The sequence below is a fragment of the Indicator indicator genome, chromosome Z (assembly GCF_027791375.1).
Source record: "Indicator indicator isolate 239-I01 chromosome Z, UM_Iind_1.1, whole genome shotgun sequence".
Lineage (NCBI taxonomy): Eukaryota > Metazoa > Chordata > Aves > Piciformes > Indicatoridae > Indicator > Indicator indicator.
The window spans coordinates 33,968,035-33,989,524 of NC_072053.1; the positions used below are offsets into that span (position 1 = coordinate 33,968,035).

General features: G+C 35.8%; 1 protein-coding gene across 1 annotated transcript in view; it reads left to right on the forward strand.

Moving 5' to 3' along the window:
- AP3B1 (adaptor related protein complex 3 subunit beta 1) overlaps positions 1–21,490 on the forward strand; it is a 141,095-nt gene that overhangs the window by 19,018 nt on the left and 100,587 nt on the right. Inside the window, exons 5-6 of the mRNA XM_054398147.1 lie at positions 1,970–2,036; positions 11,144–11,323. Of these exons, the coding sequence (XP_054254122.1) occupies positions 1,970–2,036; positions 11,144–11,323 (247 nt within the window). The remainder of the gene's footprint in view (positions 1–1,969; positions 2,037–11,143; positions 11,324–21,490) is intronic.

The window sequence follows — 21,490 nt, forward strand, 5'->3', positions numbered from 1 at the left end:
AGGATGGACTTTCGATGTTAAGATCAGTCAATGCTTTTATATAGTCTCCTACATCTAATTACTCTGTGTTCTGTGAACATTTGTGTAAGAAGTAGTAATAGTTTATTCTAACTCGTGCTTATATTTACTTTTTGGCTTCAATGACTTCTCTAGCTGTTTGATAGTCATATAGTACATTTAGTGCTCCAGTAGGACTTCTGGATCCAAGTTCGATACTCCAATCTTCCTTGCATTTAGTGTCATGGTGTTTGGATAGATGTCTGACCTAGAAGAGCTTTTTCATTAGTGGTTCAGTCAATCCTGACAGCAGGAAACTTACATATCAAACAGAAAAGATTTCAGGCATAGTGTGAACAGCAACGTTTGTGCCCAATTCAATGAACATTGCCAGGTACATTGGAGTAATTTTATCATTAAAAATGTCAGATCTCATGCTTATTTCACTTAGAATATATTTCAAAGCTGTTAATATCTTCTGTCTATCAGTAGAAAATTCTGTCGTATACTTACACCTACCTGCAGCAAGATTTGGTGAAGGACTTCTTAAAAGTTCCATCATTAGTATTAATAGATTTAATACTATCACTAGTAGATACCATAATGGGGAGTGTATTACTTTGAGTGTTAGGCCATTCTTTTATTTTCTCTCCAAGAATGCTGCCTCGCTTATCTAAAACCTCAGGAAAGAAGAGCACGAGGAATCTGAATTCAGTTATCATAGCCCTTATGGAAGATTTTCTTTATCATAGAAGGCAATAGGCATTTTTCATTTTCTTATTAATAAGTACTCCGTTTTCTCTTTAAATTTTATACCAATTTTTAAGATTTGAAGTAAGACCTATACCATCTCCCCTGAAGGTTTTCATCCTTGACAGCAGATTCAATAAACCCTTTTTGACAAAAATAGAAGTTGGAAGAGAAGGTTTATGGTAAAGTACATATGGAACAATGTGCTTATGCTGATGGTGGCTTCTCACAAAGTTTTTAATCCATCGAGCATGTTCTAGAATATGGGAGCCTTAGCGAAGTAGTGAATACGCATTTGTGAATGTGTAGCTGGAAAGGGTTCATCACTCAGTATTGAAACTGAAATGTACAATAATGACCAAATTCTTACTTAGAGTAAAAGTATACATGCTGAAATTACTCTTCAATGGCATGTAACTACATGCCTGTATGACGTCATACATTCCTCGTTGTATTTTATTCTGCCTTGGCTTTACATTCTTCCATGCTTTATAGATCCATGATGAAGAAGCAACTGGAACAAAAAGTTCATCCTCCTCACCTACCTAAGAATCAAGTTTGGCAATAATTGATGTTTCTGTAAATTTATCTCCTTTTTGAATATGAAAAGGATGGTACAAAGAATGTTTGTAACTTTTGTGTTTCCTCTGTTACGATACAGCTTTGCTTCAGCTTGCACACTAGCTTTGTATAGGTACCCTTTAATACAGTATCCAAATTTTTTGGATTTAAGTTAAAAAATGTTTTACTTGAAGTGTTGTTTCAGTAATTAGATAAGAAAAGTATGATTCTGCCTTGCCCTGATGCTCATTCACTGCAGAATTCATTCATGCTGAAATTTCCTTCTGCAAAAGCAGTGAGATTCTTAAGACTTAACATCTAAAGCTCAGTCAAATTTCTGGTAATGGGCTGGCTTGTAGTAATGTTTCTTAAACTCATAAAAAGTTTAGGATTTAAGTATTAACATTCTTAGAGAACACACATTAATATAAAGATAATCTTTAGAATTTAATTTTATACTCCTTCAATTCAGTTCTATTAATTTTATTTTCAGTCAAGTTCTTCTACCATCTGTTCTTTGGAATATTTGATTTTTCTCAAAGTGGTTTCTTCAATGCTCTTGGTTCCCATTTTGTGTCTAAAGGTCACCAAACATACCTGGTTTTTATTTCAGTTGTGTCTGACCAAATATGTAAAAAGAAATATTTATTTTTCCTTCTAGTCTTGATCCAGAGCAAAAGGAAATGTTAATTGAAGTGATAGAAAAGCTTTTGAAGGACAGAAGCACGGTAAGAAACAGTATGCTATTACACATATTTTTTAATAGTTTACTTTTTACTTCATAAACTTTCCTAACCATTACCAATGTGGTTTTATGTTTTTAAATACAAGTATCATTGTACATCTGTGCTCTATGCTGTAACTGGTCACTATTAAGTGATCATTTTCTGTAATAAAACTGGTAATTTTTCATACGTCATGGGTATTCTTAATCACTATTTGATAGCATGGTTTTTATGTGTGCTTCTTTAAACGTACTTTTGAAATGTAGAATTATATAATTACGTGAATAAGTGTACATGTACTATGTAGAAATTGAGAAATCAGGTAATTTCAATTTGCTGTGATACTGTAAACATGAGTTACTTCTGTGTGATGCATGGTCTGCCTGTTGACATCAGTCTGCCTTGTAGCATGTACAAATCTTCAATGATGCCACTTGTGAACTGGTTTGTTCACACAAATATATCCACTTCCACTCTGGTAAGTAAAAATCAATGTCCTGGGACAAACACTCCTGTTGTATTTTGCCTGCTGTATATAGGTACAGATTCTTTCTATTAATTCCTGGACATCTCACAATGATCACACACTTTATCCTTCCTGCACCCTACAAACAATTTCTCAAATTTAAGCTAGAAAGGTAATTGAGCAAGGAGTCAAAGATAGGCTTCAAATGGAGAAAGAGTTGTAAATTAAAACATTATCTTGTTTTTCTTGTTCAGGTTAGTAACTTATTGAATGTAATTCTTTTTGAGTAAATTAAAGTATTACTGGGTACCAGATAGTGTGTTCTTCCTTCTCCTATTTGCCAAGGCTTTTTGTAACACACAGGAATACATTACCTGTTCTAGCACAGTCCAGGTCTTTTGAACATAAATAGTGCTGGTCTCTAAAAGACATCTTGCAAACTTCCACTGAAGGGTTACTGAAGGAGAGTGTCAGAGCTTAATGGCTCAGCAGACAGTAAATCAGTTAGTTCTCCTGACTGCATCTATGCTTGACCTGTACTCATCTGTCAGGCCTTTGTGCTTCTGTGGAGTTGCCCCCCCAGTGGTTCTTTGTATTTTCTTTTCATGGTTCATGCTCTTGGTGTGCATGCAATCTGTGAACGTGAGATTAGATTCTTTATACCTGTGGAGGCATAAAGGGCTCAGAAGCCTTCTTTGTTTCTTTTTTATTGCTGATGGCAGGAAGAGAAAATCCCTGAGATTTCATTCTCTTTCCTAGTCCTTATTGCATACAGTAAACGGCAAGTTATCTAACTAGTCATTTACACATTAACAAAGCATTAGACGAAAAAAGTATGGAGTATGTTTGGAGCTTGTTTTCCCCTAGCATGATGTTCCTGGCACTTGGGAGTTAGTTATAATGTTCTTTACTTAGTATATTCCAGAGTTCAGGCTGTGAGGCTGAATAATGGTCACCATTTATGACGATACTAGCTGAAGCAGTAGTCAAAGTGATGCTATTTTGTCAGCACATTCAAGAAGCTAAGAATGATAGTCTAGAATTTGGTCTTCTGGACATTTCTGGAGACAGTATGAATAACTGCTGCATTTTTTTCATCCTTGATCTGTGCCCTACTTAGCAAGACCTGAGTCCAGACTGGGCTGAGACATCTCGGATTCAGAAGTTTTACTTTTTTTCAGGAAGTGCTACAAAGAATTAGTGTTAAAAAAAAAGGAGTCATTAAAATCTCTCCTCAGGACTTTCTGAATCAAAACCAAGTATAAATATGTGCTCTTTCATCCCAGACTCCACAGCATATTGTGCTCTAAAGTGAGCTGGTCTCTCTTTAATTCTTGATAGATTTGGGAAAAGCAGTGTAGCATGGAAAAGCTTCACCTCAGGCAGTTATCTTTTGTCATGTTCCGTGAAAGTTCCCAGAAAGCTTCCAGAATTACTAACAGAACCACATGGTGCACAAGCATTTTCTTTGCAGGTAACTCGAATCTTATTTTCTGCCTCTGCTCGGGGAGCATAGCCATTTGTTCACAGTGAAGAAAGCAGTGCCACTTGTAACTGCTTTTAACAGTAGAGAAGGTGCAGCTGTTTATGGATATTGATCCTTACATATAGGTGTAGCCTGCATAGCTTTAGGTTGGCTACTTTTTGAAGTCTTATTTATTTGAACACTCTTTCTGTATTCTCTAAGGCAAGCTGAATTTCATACACCTCAAAGCTCTTTCTCCATGCATAAAGATACAAAAGCTTTTAGAAAATGTTTTATAGTCTTTGTGAAGTTGGGATTTTTGGAACAGAAGTGCTGGAAATGAATCCAAGCCATAGAATAGTATTGTGTCATAACCTAATGAAGTGCGAATGTGTGTTTAATGGTATTTCTCAGGTTTTTGTAGCTTCCAATGCTTGTTGGGCAGTCAGCCCGAAATTTATAGAGTGATGTCGTGGTTTATCTCTTGCTGGCAGCTGAACTCCATGCAGACACTCCCACAACCCTGGGTGGATGGGATGGAAAACTGATCGAAAAAGGCAAAAACCCCATTGGTTGAGATAAGGAGAGATAAAATAGCACAAAGAGAGAATTAAAAGTAAACCAAACCAACAAAACTAAGTAATAACAATAAATACTGATCAGACAGTATATAAACCAAGCAACGCAAACCACTGAACAGGTGGCAATGGCCTCCACTCCTTTGCCTGATCCTGCCCCACTGCTGCCATCTCCTTGCTTGAAACACCTGAACTTGCCTGTATCAGCCCTTTTCTGAAGTGGGCGTGACATCAGTGTGGTGTCAAATACTCAGCTGGCTGGTTCAGGAGGCTATCTTTGCTGTATCCCCTCCTAGCTTCTTGGAGTGTGTGTGTGTGTGTGTGTGTAATTAACCCTATCCTAGCCAAACCCACACAGGTGGTAATGTGGAACTTGAACCTCAAGTGTTTACTCAGCAGTCATCTTTGAATTCCATCACTGCAAATGTACAGATTTGTTCCCTTCTGTCAACATTATTTATCACCTCCTGATTGTTTTAATCTAATGTCAGATCAGTTTGTGAAAGTGATGGCATTTCCATTAAATAGTGTCTTTACCAGACTGGAAGATCTGTAGTGACTTTGGGAATTGTCCAACATCAGTGGTTCTCCACATTTTTGCCTTGATAGAAATGTCAGGTTCCTTTTGGCATTTCCTTGTACTTAAGGGCTGACTATCCTCATATTACATGCATTTAAACCATATATACAATGCACTCATTGTATATAGTAATTGAATGTGGGAAAATCCAACATGTGATTTGTTTGGCTTTTTGTTCATGTTCCATTTATTTGAGGCATGTTTGGAGGGAGAATGTAATTTATTAATGTTAATGATGTATATAACAGTTAAATGTTGTTTAAGTGATATTTGGAGCTTCAGTTTATTAAATTATGAGTAAAAACTTATTTTTCTCAACTTGTTTGACCTCAAGCAGGATTTTTAAATTTAGTGACATAATCTTTACATTAAAGTGAGACAATTGGCTGCTAAACGTAGATGTCTCTAAATTTATGTAAACCAGATTTTTTTTTCAGAAAGAACATGCTATTCTGGATTATTAATGCTGTTTATGTTGCACAGAAAAGACACGGTGTATTTCTATTAGTCACAGTAATTTTACATTTGAAACAGCAAGAAACTGTCTCAATGGAATTTTAATACAGTGAAATTAAGCCATTTTATCAGACTGTACAAAATGTGTTCATTTTTTAAGTCTTAGTCACTAGTAAATTTTGATATAAGCTGAGGTAAGCAAAACTTTAAATGAGATCAGACCTTAACCCAGGACTTCATTAAAATTTCTGGTGAGATAAATGAAAGACCACTCTACTCCTTAAGTGACTTAGCCCTGGAGGTTTTTAAGGCTGGGATAGATGTTACTCTGAGCAGCCTGACCTAGTGTGAAGTGTCCCTGCTCATGGCAGGGGGGTTGGAACTACATGATCCTTGAGGTCCCTTCCAACTCTAACAATTCTATGATTCTAACATGAAGATTCATTTAAAATCTGAGCACTCAGTTAATCTAAGATGCAAAATTACCAAGTGCAAACCATCGTTAACATACCCTCTAGGGTAGCCAATTGGGAAATAGTGTATCAAAAAACCTGTGATTTTGTGTCAGTGTATGTAATTTTTATTTAAAACAGTATTTACAAGTATTTTTGTTACATAAACTGAAGAAACTCCTAGCTGTGTTTTTACCCTTGCTTTCAAAAAAAAAAATACTCAGACTTTGATAAGAGCATGAATGCCCACTCCTTTTATTTTTCTAGTAATTGTAGATAATTGAGCAGCTGGTATAAGTTTATGTAGAAAGGAAGATAAAAGCATGTGTGTATTTTATGCTGAATTGATTTTCTCAGAAACTTGGTAGTCACATAGTCAGAGGTGAAAGTATAATTACATCGGTTAGAGGAGAATTAATTCCAGCTTTCTTTTTGGTTGATTGTTGCTTCACCTTTTTTTTTTTTTTTTTTTTTTTTTTTTTTCCCTCCATTCTCTTGGCAAGCCTAATGACCTAGTTTTGGGAAGCATTTAAGGCAGGACTTGTTTTGCTTAAGTTGCTTTTGGCATATTCTGAAGGACTGCAGAATTACATTGTGTTCAAAGCCTGTATATTTACAACTCTGTGTAAAAAGATAAGTTTATTAATGATACCCGAGTTACAGCATTTAAAAAAAAAATACCTGTGATGATACTGAAAAGCAATCATGTCTGTTGTCCAAACCTGCAAAACAAAAAGAACTTGTGACTTGCATTCTTCTGCCCAAACTGAAGTGTCCCAAAACGTATCTAAAGTTGCATCTGCAAGAAAAAGTACAATATACATTTGTAGCTGGGATGTAGTTGTATGGATGCTGGCCATATTAAAAATATCCAAATTTATTGCAGGCTTCTGTTTTTAACTTTGATGTGATTTTGCTTGCTTAAGGCAGATACCTCTGTTAAAAGTAAGGTTTGTGATGTTTGTGAGGACATATAAACACATGTGCTGCATGATAAAATGAATTTTTTTCATCCCTATCCAGAGAACAGGATCAGTATGCAGCTGCATATGTTTTGTACTGTTTCATAGCTATTGCCGTTACAGCTTCTGAATTGGGACCAGGTAGTATATAGAGTGCAGCAGAGCTTTTAACATTCTTCTGTTTAGAAGAGTTCGGAGAGAATGTTCAAAACATATTGGTCAGACTTACAGGTGTTTATTGATTCCTAAGTATATTCTCCTGGTGTGCTGTTCCCAGAAATCTCCGCTGGGAAGTAATACGGGAAGGTATAGAGGGAGGTTTTGGGTGAAGACTGACAGTAAATTAACTTACTGTATGGAATCTGTTAACTGAAAAGTAGGATTTGCACTCTTTCCTAAAAATTTTTTTTTCTAGAATAATATTTTTTCCCCCTTGAACGAGAATATTTTAATCACATTAAATTACTTGTAATATTTAAGTAAATTTATTATTCTGTTGTGGTGTGTGGAATGAAAAGGCTTTACGCAAATGTGTATGAGATTTCTTTTGCAGACTGCATGGTTAGTAGGTGAAGTGGAGAATCTTCCAACATGAGACCCCTTAGACTGGAAAATGATCTTAGGAATTGGTGATGACTTTGCAATCAAGAGATGTCTTTTAAACTAAAGCAGTGTATTTGAGGAGTAAAGGAAGCCAGGCTCTTTTTCTTTCAACAGTAGGCTTCTGTGAATAACCTAATGTTTTAGTTTGGGACCCAAACGTGTGGATGAAACAATGTTTTCTTGAATTCATGTTGGTAAAGGCTTAACTTTTGTGGAAAAAAGAATGATTGGGTGTGTGCAGATATTTTATTGTGATAGATCTATTATCCAGCTATTAGAAGATAAATGACTGATCTTTTCCAGTTTCCTTGCTTCCAGAAAATTGAAATAAGAAGGGGAATATCATTTGGGCTGTATGATTAGGGCAGGTGGGGTGGCCATTAATTTAAGGGAGAGGAATCCTGGCAGCACAGGCCAACTTGCGCTGCATTATCAATCAAACCTCAGTGCACTTCTTGTGATGACCCAGCACTCTCAGGTTTTCGCAGCGTTAATTAGAATTCATGACAAAATAGATGCAAGGAAACGTTTTGTACCCTTCATAATTTTATAGAAAATTTATTGTTATTAGAGGAACCATTTGCTTAGTGTGATTTTTTTCATTACCAGCTTGTCAACTAGCATAGATAATCTGGAGGAAATATGAACTCCATAGATTGGGTGTCACTTTTGTTGATGGTTCATATAGTTTACCTTGGAGCACGGCTAATGGCTGAAGTTCATAGCAACAGCGCAGAAAAACGTGGCAACCAGTGGAAGACAAATGAACCATGTTTATTGCTTTAATATAAAAAATACATAAATGGAAAGCAGCATTTGAATTTGATGAGCTCATTGCTAGTTTTGTTGGAGTGATTTATATTTTCTAGTTATACAAAAAGCTACTATTGACACAGTGAGATGGAAATTAACTGTCTATTTTTTGGAAACCAATATTTTTTGGCTTATGTTCTGATTAAGTCATTTTGTTTTAATTCTAAATATTTTTATGGAATGTGAGCATTTAATAAACAAATATTATTAGCTGTTCCTCTGATGGTTAGATGTATAGTGAGATTGTACTATAGGGAAAAGCATCAACTTTAAAATAATCTCCTATTAAGGCATTAGAATATTTTCTCAGACAAGATCTTCTTACAAGTACATTTTCAGTCTCTCTTACACTCTTTTTTACCTCTTTCAAATGAAAAGCCAAGTTTAGGAAAATGCAATAATGGGTACATGGGCATGATCTTAAATAGTGGTATGATGTGTGGTAATTCCTGCATTAACTTGTAAATCTAGACTTGCCACAGGAATAAAATGCATATTCATCCAGTGCATCTCTTTTGTTTCATTGTATATATTTTTATTAATATCTTTTAAGTGTTCATAAGTGATAGCATTCTTTTATGTCAGTTTTTAAACCATATACTATTGACATAAAAAATAAATGCAACAAAATATGTGTGTGCACTACTAGTAGCGGTAAAAGGCAAGGATATGCACTTCAGAACTACAGCTGGACACCATCATCTGTGTCTTCCTTCAGCTGTGACCCAAACAGGATATTTTATCCTGTACTGTACTATACCCACTTGCAAGGGAATAGAATATCCTCAATAAAGCATGTGCAACAGTGACCTTAAAAATAATTCTCTGTGGTCTAGAAGTGTTATCTCATTCTTCTAAATCTTCAGGTCCATCACACCATCCTCTGCAAGCTGGCCTTAACTGCAGTTCAGAGTTTTGCATTCTGATTAAAATTTCTGTGTTGCACCCAGGTTCTAAAATGTAATTCTTCTTGCTTTTCCTTCCTTCCATCCTCAGCTAATCTGGGCTGATAGTGATGTGCCTGAAGTTAATCACTGTCTTCTGCTGAGTTTTGAAGCCACACCTAAGCATCAACTCGGAGCGGTTTTTTAATTATGAAATAGCTTACTGCAGCATGTTATCAAGAAGGAATTTTAGTACAGCAAAACAAAAAAAGAACTATTGTTTTTGTGATGCGGCAAAAAATAGCAAATTATTTTAGATGTAAAGTATGTTTTATTTGGCTCTATCAAATAATCAAATTTTGATCCCTGGAATGAGTTGTATATTTGCTGGGACCGGCAGGTACCAGTGTATGGTTGGGGCTGGAGACAATAAATGCAACTTCACGATTATTCTTATTGGTAATTCATAAAATCCCCACAGAGCCTGAAACTTGTTTAGCATAATAGCAAGACTATATTCTGAGCTGTTTTCTTGCAATTGTAATGTTGGGCGCATACTAATAAACCAAATGTCAGCCAAATATAGGGAGAAAAATGTAATATATGAATATCATTGTATTTAATATTTCTAAAAAAGTACCATTTCCATAAACTGCACTTCTATTTAATTGCTTACTTTAAGTCATTGGGGAAATTTTAGAAGTTGAAATGCAGATCCCCAGTGCTCAGATAGAATATGACATTAATTTGCTGCCAGAAGGCTATACTGTGTGCATGCTAACTGCATACATATCAGCTGCTTCATAGAAAGTCTCATCATTTTAGTTATTTGACTTAACGTGTACTCTGATACAAAACAAATCTTAATTAAGGCAATTAGAAGAGAACAAGCAGTAATTCCAGGCACACAGTGACATGCCCTTATAAGGCACGGTCAGTTTTTGGGTTTTCCCACAGCTAAAGTAATCTGCTGCCAGAATTTTAATAGGAACCTTCTTCTTTCTTTGTTTTTAAAAGAAAATGCCCTATCAGAAGGTTTCAGTGAACTTGAAGTCTTAGAGTGTTGAGAACCTGGTTTACTCATAAAAAGAAAGCTGTTTTATGATCATATTGAGTGTGAGGATCTTTGTGTACCTATGAAGATTTATTTCTTACAGAAGCAAAAAATTGTATGAAAAGATAGCAGGACATAAATAATCCCTTAGTGTAATTTTTTAACTGCTAGAGCAGTGTTGAACAACATGCAGAAATTCTGCTTGTGTTCTTTGAGGAAAAGTCATAATGTCTCTGTATTGTACTACTGCTTTTTTTTTTCTTTTTTTGCAAAGCATATTAATGAAATTCTTAATGTAAAATTTCATGTGACAGTTAAATTGGCCATATCAAGAGAAGTTTTGCATCCCAGGTAGTGCTGGGAAGCTTACTTAGTTCTTCTTTAGTTAGATCATGCCAGTGCTGGTAAGAGACTCCCAAGAGACTTTATTGGCCATATCGCTGTATTATACTGCTTGTTTTTTCCTGTTATTTCTGAGTTAATTGCAAGTTCTGTGATAATTTATTTGGAAACTATAACTGTAAGAAAAAAAATATGCTTACGTTGCATGGTGTCTTCAGTGCTCGGAGCTAAGATTTATGTGTGTAATAGAAACAGTTTTCTCTGTTCTAATAAACTTATCCAAATTCTATTTTAAATAAGATACTATTTATGTGTGCTTAGGCATTGTGTTGTTTCTTTTCACTGAATAGGAAGAATTTGAAATTGATGAGAATTACTAGTATTAATTCTGATTCTTACTTCTGTATGAACTGCAGAAGGAACACTGACCTTCTGATTGATATTTTCTTTTCTAGCTGGTAGCTGGCAGTGTTGTGATGGCATTTGAGGAAGTGTGTCCAGACAGAATAGATCTGATTCACAAGAACTACCGAAAGCTATGTAACTTGCTGGTTGATGTGGAAGAGTGGGGTCAAGTTGTCATAATCCACATGTTAACTCGATATGCACGTACACAGTTTGTAAGCCCATGGAAGGTAAGTTTGTGACTTTTTAAATTGCTATTGTGTGCTTGTATTCTGAATTATTTCCATTATTGGATATACTTAGTATTTTAAAATGCATTTTTATTTATGCATTTAAAATACATAAATACATATTTATGCATTTAAAATACATAAATGTATTTTAAAATGCAGACTTTAGTAGGAATCAAATGCTTAAGCTGTAGCTAAGGCTTCACTAGCACAAGAAGCCCACCCTTCTTCAGAGTGTGAGACTTATTCCAGGCTACAATCCGTTCTGATTTACCCCAGGCATATCCCATGGGCAACAGAGTATTTTTTAATGTGATGCTTTCAGAAGCATGGCGCGCTTTGGTATGCTAGAGTCTGTGAGTCAGAGCCAGAAAGGGTCGTCATTCTGTCCTGAAGCTGGGCCGAACCTGCTTTCTTTGTGGATATAAATACACAGTATCACAGCGTGGGGAGCATTATGTTGTTATTTGTTAGTGTGCTGAGGGACTGTGGAAACCTGAATACGTGTTTTTGAAATGAGCAGTATTAAAAAAAATATTGTGGTATTTTCATTTATATTATGTAGGTATGGGTGTGCTCTTCCCTGAAATTTCTAGAAGGGGATCTTCAAAATATAAATCTTATCAATTTGAACCGTAAAAGAAGTAGACAACTTAAGAAACTGACGCTATCAATACTGGTTTCAATAGAGATTAACTCTGAATTACAATTTAAATTAAGATGCAATACTTCTGGGAAGGACTGTATGAAATTGCCCCACAACCCTATTGTGTGTTTATAGATGTGCATATTCTCAATTATGTTTATAAATATATGTATATAATATATATGTAAAATTATGTATGCCATTTTTTATTATCATTTATGTGTGTATATATATGTATTTATTTTTTATATATATGTATATACATACAGTTTCACATGAGTACTAGGAGACGGACAGTCACATAAAACAAAGAATCATTGGGGTATTTGTAATTAATATAAAGTGATCCTGGAACCTTAGAGTTTTTTTGGGTTTGCTTTTTTTTTTTTTCTCTCTATATTTATTTTGAGTGAAGTATTTCTGCTACAGTGTAGCTGATGTGGATTAGCATTGCTATTCAGACATTGTTATTTCACTGTAGTTTGTTACGGTTTGTAAATAGCATATTAATTTTTTAGAGTGTTTTTCTTTTTTTCATCATTGGAATATAGAATGACACTGGCTACCTCTGATTTCTTTCAAACTCTGTCTTTTAATACTTGTAGCCTAGGAATAAAACTGAAATGCAGTGGCATTTTTTAAAATATGTGTATAATGTATTATGTGAAAATAGGGAGATATATTTGGGAAAACTCTAGTTTGCAGTTATAGTTGCTTCTTAAATAAGTAGGGATTATAGTGATTATAAAACTATAAACATAGCAAAAATGTCTGAAACAGAATCTTGCTTCTGCATTGCCAGTTGGATTCTGGAACATCCTTTCTCATTTCACATGAAGATTAAATTGTTTCTAACAACACGACTTTCCGCATACTTTCCGTATACTTAAAATAAGTAAAGTGTATTTAGATAATGAAGCACTTAAGTAATACGTTTTCATAATATCATTGAGGCAGAGTGTTTATTATATGTTTCTTACTGATAGAAAGTGACTTGCATGCCTCTCTGTAGCCTCTAGAAAGAATTGAAATTTATAGTTTAGTTTGCCCAAAGCCAAAGTTTCACAGTTAGTTTAAGACATTTTTTAGTCTGATTGGACAAAGGAAGAGTAGAAGAGGATGACCTCCTGTTGTGGACTGAGAGGTTGGAAGTCTTGATAGGATTACATTTCTTTAAGTTTCTAGTGTGCTTTTTTTCACCAAAACTGCATGGGTGACAGTTATGGTGGCTTCTGCTCTAGGAATGTAAAAAAGTTTGTGTGACATGGGCAGTGCTGTTAACCTAAAATTGGTCATCAGTGGTATAGTATTAATAACACTTTGTTTCCACTTTCATGAGTGTCAGTGCAAAATTTAGTTTGTCTACCTACTCAGCAATTAAATTAGCACAAATATTTTCTGGGGCTAGTTGAAATGCATACCCTTGTCAATAGGTTCTTAAATGAACTCATCATACAACAGGGCGTCTTGTGCAGTAGAAGAGGTTTTTAATTTAGTTTATTTGCATCATTATGGATCAGTATTTAGGCTGTTTATATGTAAATGTATGATTTGAGGAACAATTAAGTGTTGACAAAGTAGATTGCAGTCATATCAATTGCAGTGCATTTTCCATAATTTTTCTAACTGACATCTTTGATGATAAATAGTGGATGCCAAGTCAAAGCCGATTATACAGTGCACTAGGAATTCATGGCGCTGTCAGGGAGAAGACCGATTGACTTTAAATTTACATATTAATGAGAAGATTTGTTAAGAGGGTGCTTGACTATAGAAAATAACAGCATATTTATAGGGCACGACACTTTATAAATAAAGCTGATGCAGGAAAATGGAAATTAAACCTATCAGATTAATAAATTCAAGCTTGCTAAAATGCATATTTGCATTTTTATTCACTAAAATTTACTTTACTTTTTGAGGAGCTTATGCCGCTATGTTCATGTTGTGTTAATTCCCAGCAAGTAATGGTGTTATGTTTTGAGTTGATTTCCTATGCATTTGGAAACCTAAATAAAAATTTCAAGTACTTACCAGTTATGGAGAAGAATTGGTGATTTTTTTTTTTTTTTTTTAACACCATGCGTAAAATTGTTGCAAAGCAATCGAATTACCCATCAGCCAAGAATACTTTGTTTTATGTTCCTATTTTTGCTTCTCCCAAGGGCAGAACTTTTAATTCTGATCTTGAATGCTGTGAGGAAGAGTGCCCTTGGGTTATCCTATTTGTCTTGAAATACTTTGGGTGTTTTTGAAGTAGTTACCTGTAAATAGCTGTTTCAGAATAACCTTTTATCCATGTGAACTGTGTTTGGCTTTAACGTTTGTTTGGAATGAGAGCGAGACACTCGCACTCGCACTCTGGAGTGAAAATACCTGCTTGGGACTACCTGGGAAGAATAATTACAACAAATTTCTGGGAAGATGATAGCACCGTAATGCGTCCCAGTGTAAAAGTTTTGCCCTGCCCTTGTTGCAGGAGTTGTGAAGACTGCCTAGTTGTTTGCAAACACCTCCTGAACCATTACAACTGTCAGCCCAACAGGTAAAGACCTGTGAAATAAAGTTGCTCTTGGTTTCTGTGAATGCATTGAGTTGCAGTATAGCTGTTCAGGAACTGGTTCTCTCTTTTTGTGCAAGGAGATGAGGATTACACATGGTAATGACTGCTTCAGCAATCCTGGTATGTAGATCCACTAGCAATTGTGTGTGCCTTCTGGAGGGTGTCTTCTAAGAAAACAGTTGATTTGGGCAGAAATTTCCACAGTCATTGTAGAATGCAAAATAGGACTGGGAGCTGTAGTCTTGCAGAAAACCCAGTGACTTACAGGATACTTAGTTTCATTCCAGACCATTGCAGGTTAGAGAAATAAAGTTTCTTGGTGTTCAATTAAGATTGGAGGAAAAATGTTAAATTCAGATTGATTATGGGCTTTCAGTACTTAAAAAGTACTTACAATCAAGTACTTAAAAGAATGAGGTCTCAAAATTACACTTTTAAGATTAATTGTTGAAGTACATTGCTCAATTGAAAGTGGTCAAAATTTGACATAACTGGTGGGAGAGGGCAGAGATTAAGCCTGAAGAAAATGGTCTAAAAGAGTAAGCACTTCTGGGAGGAAAATAGCAAGTGTTTAAATGTGTATACCTAAAACAATGAATCATGGAAAGCAGCCTGCATCTTTAATTACAGGAAGATACACATTGAAAATATTTATTTTGATTTCTGGCTCTGTATTGGGTTTGGCTGCGATGGAGTTAGTTGTCCCCATAGCATCCTTTGCAGTGCTGTACTTTGTAGTGCTATCTGGAAGGAAGCAAAAATCAGTGTTCTGGCTACCAGTGAGCAGTGCTCACACAGCACCAAGGCTGTGCTTTTCCAGCATTCCCTGTCCCCAACAACAGGGTGAGGGATGGGCAAGATCTTGGGAGGGGACGTGGCTGGGCCAGCTGACCCAAACTGACCGAAGGGGTATTACATGCTCTATGACATCAGCTCAGATATCAAAGCTAAGTGAAAGAAGGAAGTGACGGACATTTGTTGATGGTGTCTGTCCTCCAGAGCAACCACTATGCCTATTGAAGCCCTGCTTCGCAGGAATGACTGAACATCGTCTGCTGGCGGAAGTAGAGAGTAACATCTTTGTTAGCTCATGCTTCTGCACATGGCCTTTGATTTTTGCTTATGCCCTATTAAAGTGCTTCTATCTTGACCCACGGGCTTCCTCCATTTTCCGTCTCTCCTGTCCATCTAAGAAGGGGAGTGAGAGAGTGGCTTTGGGTGGGCATCTAGCCCCCAGCAAGGGCCAAACCACCACACTGACAAAATAGAGGTCCTTTCTGACTTCAGTTGTTCTATGACCTCTAAATTTGTTAAATGCTTTAAAATACTTCTTGCTGTTACAGTGTTTTATTAGTATCTTGCAGTTATGAATTCTTAGTGTATTCCATAAAGGTCATGGTTATGTGTGATGGAATCTGATGTCTAGTAGCTACTTAAGATCACTCAGCAGTGTCTAGTACTAATATAAATACTTATTTTTTTTGCTCCCCATGTTGAGGTACTCATTGAGTGAGTTATAACAGTGAATGGTAGAGCTTCAAGCACAACACCCAAGAAATAAATACTGTCTATTCTTAACTTTTGTAGAACTTGTTAGCTTTGTAACAAGTATTTTGAATCAGTCTGCTGTTTTATTGCAGGAGAGGATAAAAATTTTCGAACTCTGTACTGAGAGGCTGAGAAGAGAAGAAGGGAAAGGTGTATTCAGGATGATTAGCTTGTTGATAGCAAAGTGAATTACCTAGATAAAATGATAAAAATGAAAAAGCTAAATTACTTTAAAATATTGTGTATGTAAATAATTCATTTAATAATGAATCAACCCAAATACACCTTTATCATGTATTCTCAGCCTCTCAGTAGAGGATTTGGAAATTTTGTTGTGCTTTCCTGCAATAAGATGATGAGCAAAGAGACATATTCAAACACATTTAAGAAATACTGAGAATAACAATCTTCTAGGATAAAATTTATCAAGCTATGTATTAATACATTGTAGACCTTACTGAAGTTTTGTGGTAGGTATTTGTCCCATGTTGTTCTACCAATCATAGTTTTGCTGATACATTTTTTCTTTCCCTGCCCAAAGAAGGTTATGAAGCCAGAGAATTCACTTCCACAGAGATCAATAGCAGTCATCTAATTTTCAGCTTACATTAAGCCATCCTCTTCATATACAAGTGTTGAAACCATGCAGATCAGTAGGATGTGCTGTAATTTAGCTGATAAGATCAAAGTATTAAATTTTTAAAATTGTATAGGGAAGTTGCATTATGCTACATATTTCTTCCACTCTTAGTATACCCATCTGTAACAGTGTGAGAACAGAAATCCCCGTCCCACACTGACAATGACCAGGCTAGGTCAGTCTGGAAGCAAATGGAAGCTGTATTTACAAGCAAAACTACAATCTATGATGAAATGCAATGAATATGTACAAGTATACACTATTCACAACATTTACAAATACGTACAATCAACAGAAAAGCACAACCAAGCTCCCTCTGCTTCCCCCAAGGGGCCTTCCCCCCCAGCCAGAAGGAATCCCCCCAGACTCCCCTGGAAGAAGGCAGAGAGGCTGTTAGACTTAGCTTGTCAAGGTCAGTGTGTTATCTTTAGCCAGAAAAGAAGAAGCAGACAGAAGTCGAGCAGGCTGAGACCCAGACTGCCCAACTCCAGAACCTTGTTTTGAGTAGTAGTTCTTAAACATTTCTATCTCTCCAATGGAAGTCTTTCGAATAATCGTTATTTTGCTTTCTTACATCCAATAGTGACTTATTTACATTCTTTCACTTTCTCTGCTTGAACTTTGTGAAGAAAAAATTAAAAAGACAGTCTTAAAACCATCACACCATCAGAATCATCACTCTGAATTGAAGAATTCTGGATTCAGTTATTGTTTTCCTCTTTGACCAGGTTCTTTTAGATGTATACAAGAAGAGGTTAACGTTTCATATGAAGTTCCCTTATTTGAAGATGTTTTGTGAAGCATTTGAAATAGAAAATGGACTAGTTATTTTACTGTAATACCCGTTTTTTTTCCCTACCAAGTATACTACTCAATAAGATGAGATTGTAAAAAGTTGGAGACTTGGAATTCTGAAGAAAACTTTCTTGTAATTATGGATATATAATAGGCTCTTCTGTCACTGAAAGAGACCATTATTGTCATTCTACCTTCTCGCACATTTTTTCCTTCCTTTCCCTTGTGTTTAGGAATAGTGCTTGTAAGGCAATCTCAATACAGGAACTGATTCAGCAGAAGAATAACTGAAAGGACAGAGAGGGTTAAACTTCAGCCACATAATTTTCTGATTTCATTTGCTGTGTCAGCCAACCACATAATCCTGCCAAAAAGCAGATAAGAATGCCATTTATCTTTTGCAACAAAGTGTATTGCTGTAGTTTCCATTAGTACCATGACAGGCTTGCAGTGGCATAGCAGCAGTGGGTAGAATCTGTGTAGGGAAGTTCTCTAGGCTGTATCAACTCAGTTACACCTCTGTTCTTAGTATTAGTTCATTGGTTATGGCATATCTCTAAAGGACTGATGGGAAAAGTAAATATAAATTACAAAATATAAGAAATTTATTTTGGATAATTCACATTTTTCACAGTGTGTCCACCATTTTTTTTGAGCTTATGGTTGTGAAAATGTAAGACAGGTACTGGTAACTTAGGCATGAATGGTAGCAACCCGTGGTTTTCTATGAAGGCTCCTACATCTTGGAGAATATGATGTAAAAATATTACTGAAGTGAATGAACATATGTTTCAAGTTGCTTTCAGCTCCTTTGCCTATTTATGAATTAGGATGAAGGAAAAAAATACAGTAATACAGGATTTAATGTCCATTGATGATGTTTAGATTAGTAGAACAAACTTTAATCTTTCAAACTGCCAACCTAACAGATCTACATAGCATTCATCTGAAGGCTCCAGATCATTTTGTATCTTGAAGATTTGAGAGCTAGGGCTATATATGGTTTGAATGTTGGATAAACATGTTAGTAACTAAAGAATCCTAAAGCTACACAAACAAACAAATAAATATATGAGTGTGTTTGCATATGTGGGAAATAGTGAAAATCCCTTTGTGCTCTTTGACTTTATTTCTAAAATAATGTACTTTCTTTTCTAGAAAGAAAGGGGTTGAGTTGTTTTAAGGGGCAAATACGTTTATTAGGGACACAAGAAGACATTGCAGTTCTGTAGGGGCTGAAGATCAGTTGTATCCCTGTTTCTCCATATCTTGTTTAAAATTCATGACAGGTAGTGGCTGCTACCTTTAATTTATCCCTTCACCTTTGCTCCCTTGCCATTTTATTTTTACAATGTTTCTTTTATCCCTTCTTGCTTTTCATTGTATTTTCTATTCTTCCTCGCTCTTCTTATGCTCTATTTTTTTCCTAGTCTTTACTTTTCAAATATATCTTCACACTCTCAATCATTTCTACATACTGTTGAAATGAGGATGATTTTGTGATAAGAGAACACTGTTTTATGCCTTGCTTCTATTTTGAGAAGAATGGAACTGTTGAGTAAATGAAAATGACCTAAATATCGTAACTGATTGTTTTAATTCTAGCTGCAGGTATTGTGAGACTTTGTTACAGCAATAATTGGGAATTTGAGGTTGCAGCATATTTAACTCTTAACCTGTATTTTTAAACAGAAGTTGTAGAGTTAGTTGCTGCTGTTTGTAGAAATGAGAATGAGCTTCTGAGCACTTCCTGAGTTTTCACATTAGTGTGGTATAAGGTTACTTATCACAGATGTTCCTGTAATTGTGATATATGGGGGAAAAATGTAATGTTCAGTGGTCCTCAAACCCGTACTTCCACCTATACAATGCTCCTGTCTCAGAGCTGTAAGGTAAAATGTCTATGAGTACAGATTTTCTGAAGAATGTATTTGGATTTAAAATATTTTAAAATTATTATTATTTTAGTTTTTCACTGTCTTTTAACTAATTTTTAGTTTGTGTTCAAAACTGTTATTGGTTGAGCAAGATTTTTAAAGCCACTCTAAGACTCACTTGAAATTTTGAAGAGTTGTGTAATAAATGAGTTTGCATACTCATACTCTATGGGAAAATTCTGGGGTATTTTTAAAGAATGAAAGAAACACATAGCTATGCACTGAGATTAGAGGGGGTCTTCTATGAATGAGAGTATGCAGGGATGCAGTCTTAACATGTGCATAATAGAGGAAATGATCTAGTGAACTACAAATGAAACTTGATTTATTGTTTGTCATGTAACTTTCATATATGCTGGAAAAGCTAGAACAGTGGTGTGACAGAAAATGCCTTAATATTACATGTCAGTTGCTACAATCAAGTAGCATCTTTGGGTAGATGACTCGGTGCCTTTATGTACCTTAGGTATCAAACTTGCTATATTTACAAAATAGAAGCTTTTTATGTGGAAAACTTTTTTGAATTCTGTATAAACTTCCCCCAGCTAGTAGGATTTTACTGTGGATTCCTTAGCCACATTAAAATTTAGATTTTTCTAAACAAATAGAAAAATGTTTTTGTGTGTGAAGTTTTTTTGCATATGAAACATGCAACTCCAGAGTCTGTTGATACCACAAGGTAAGCTAACTTGGAAAACAAATCCTTTTACAGAATGGTGTTTCAGAGATGGCTTAGGATAGCTGTTTACGGGATATTGCAGCATCATAGTCCTTTCTTCCTGGTTTTTCTATTTGTCATGAGATCATCTGGGTTTGGATGATACTAAACTACTAAAGGTTTAAGACATGGAACTGCGTAACCGATCTTTACGATGTGAGAGCGTTGCTGCAGTCTTGAGCCCTTGCAAAAGATAACCTGAGAAGTTGTACTCCCCCCTTCTCTAAACTTTTAAATCTCTTTAGAACAACATGGTATTAAAAGAAAATTCAGAGCCTTTTAGTGTGGGAATTAACAGAGCTCCAAACCACCTCAGAACTGTGTCACAGTGAAATGACATCTATGAGAAAACAATAGTTCCTGAGGGAAATACCTGGTCCAGTCGGAGATCCCTGCTGATGGCAGGAGGGGTTAGAACTAGATGGTCTTTAAAGGTTCTTCAAACTCAAGCTGTTCTATGATTCTATAATACCTCATGTGAAAGTGCTGTGGGTTTGGTCAATACCTTGAAAACAGGAAGGAGTCTCTACTTGTGTGAACACAGGGCAGAAACGAAGGGAGGAGTTTTCTTCTTTCCCAGCATTTTTAGTTTCCCAGCCTGCCTCTTTCTTGTGTCTCTTGACTTTTTTTTTTTTTTTGTGTTAATGGATGATTTTATTGGCCACTAAACTGTAGAACATCTGGTAAGAAATTTCAGTAGCACTCATGTTGAAAAAAAGACACCTTTTCCAGATTGTATCATTTGCTGGCAGTTGTCTGCATTAGAAAAATAATTGGTTTTCAACATCGTGCGAATATTAGCCCAATATGAAACTTACAGAGTGAGGGTTTGTAATGATTTATTGCAAGGGCTAACCTGCCTGCTCCCCCAACACAAAAAGCGAGGGGAAGAGTAACACATGCAACTCAGGGTTGAGATAAAGTGGTAGGAGTTTAATGTAACATGATATCATAAGCACAATGCATAGTTACCTTAGCCAATAATCTAATTAATAATCTATAATACAGTGCATGTCTAATAATCTAATAATACAACGCATTATTACCTTAGTTTAGCATATTTGCCAAAGAAGCAGAGTGAAATACAGGGAAAAACCCCAAGCATAAAAGAGAAAGCCAAAACCAGCAGCTACCCGAATCCCACGCACCTCGCCGCCATCGCTGTGGAAAAAGAGAGGACACCCAAAAAGCCAGCACCCAAAAGCAGCAACTGAAACGGGAAGCCTTCCATGTTGCAAATCTGTACTTCAGGCCCCATAATACTTTGTTCCAGTTAGCACTTTCACTTTGTGAAGCTGGCATGACTGCAGCATGGTATGA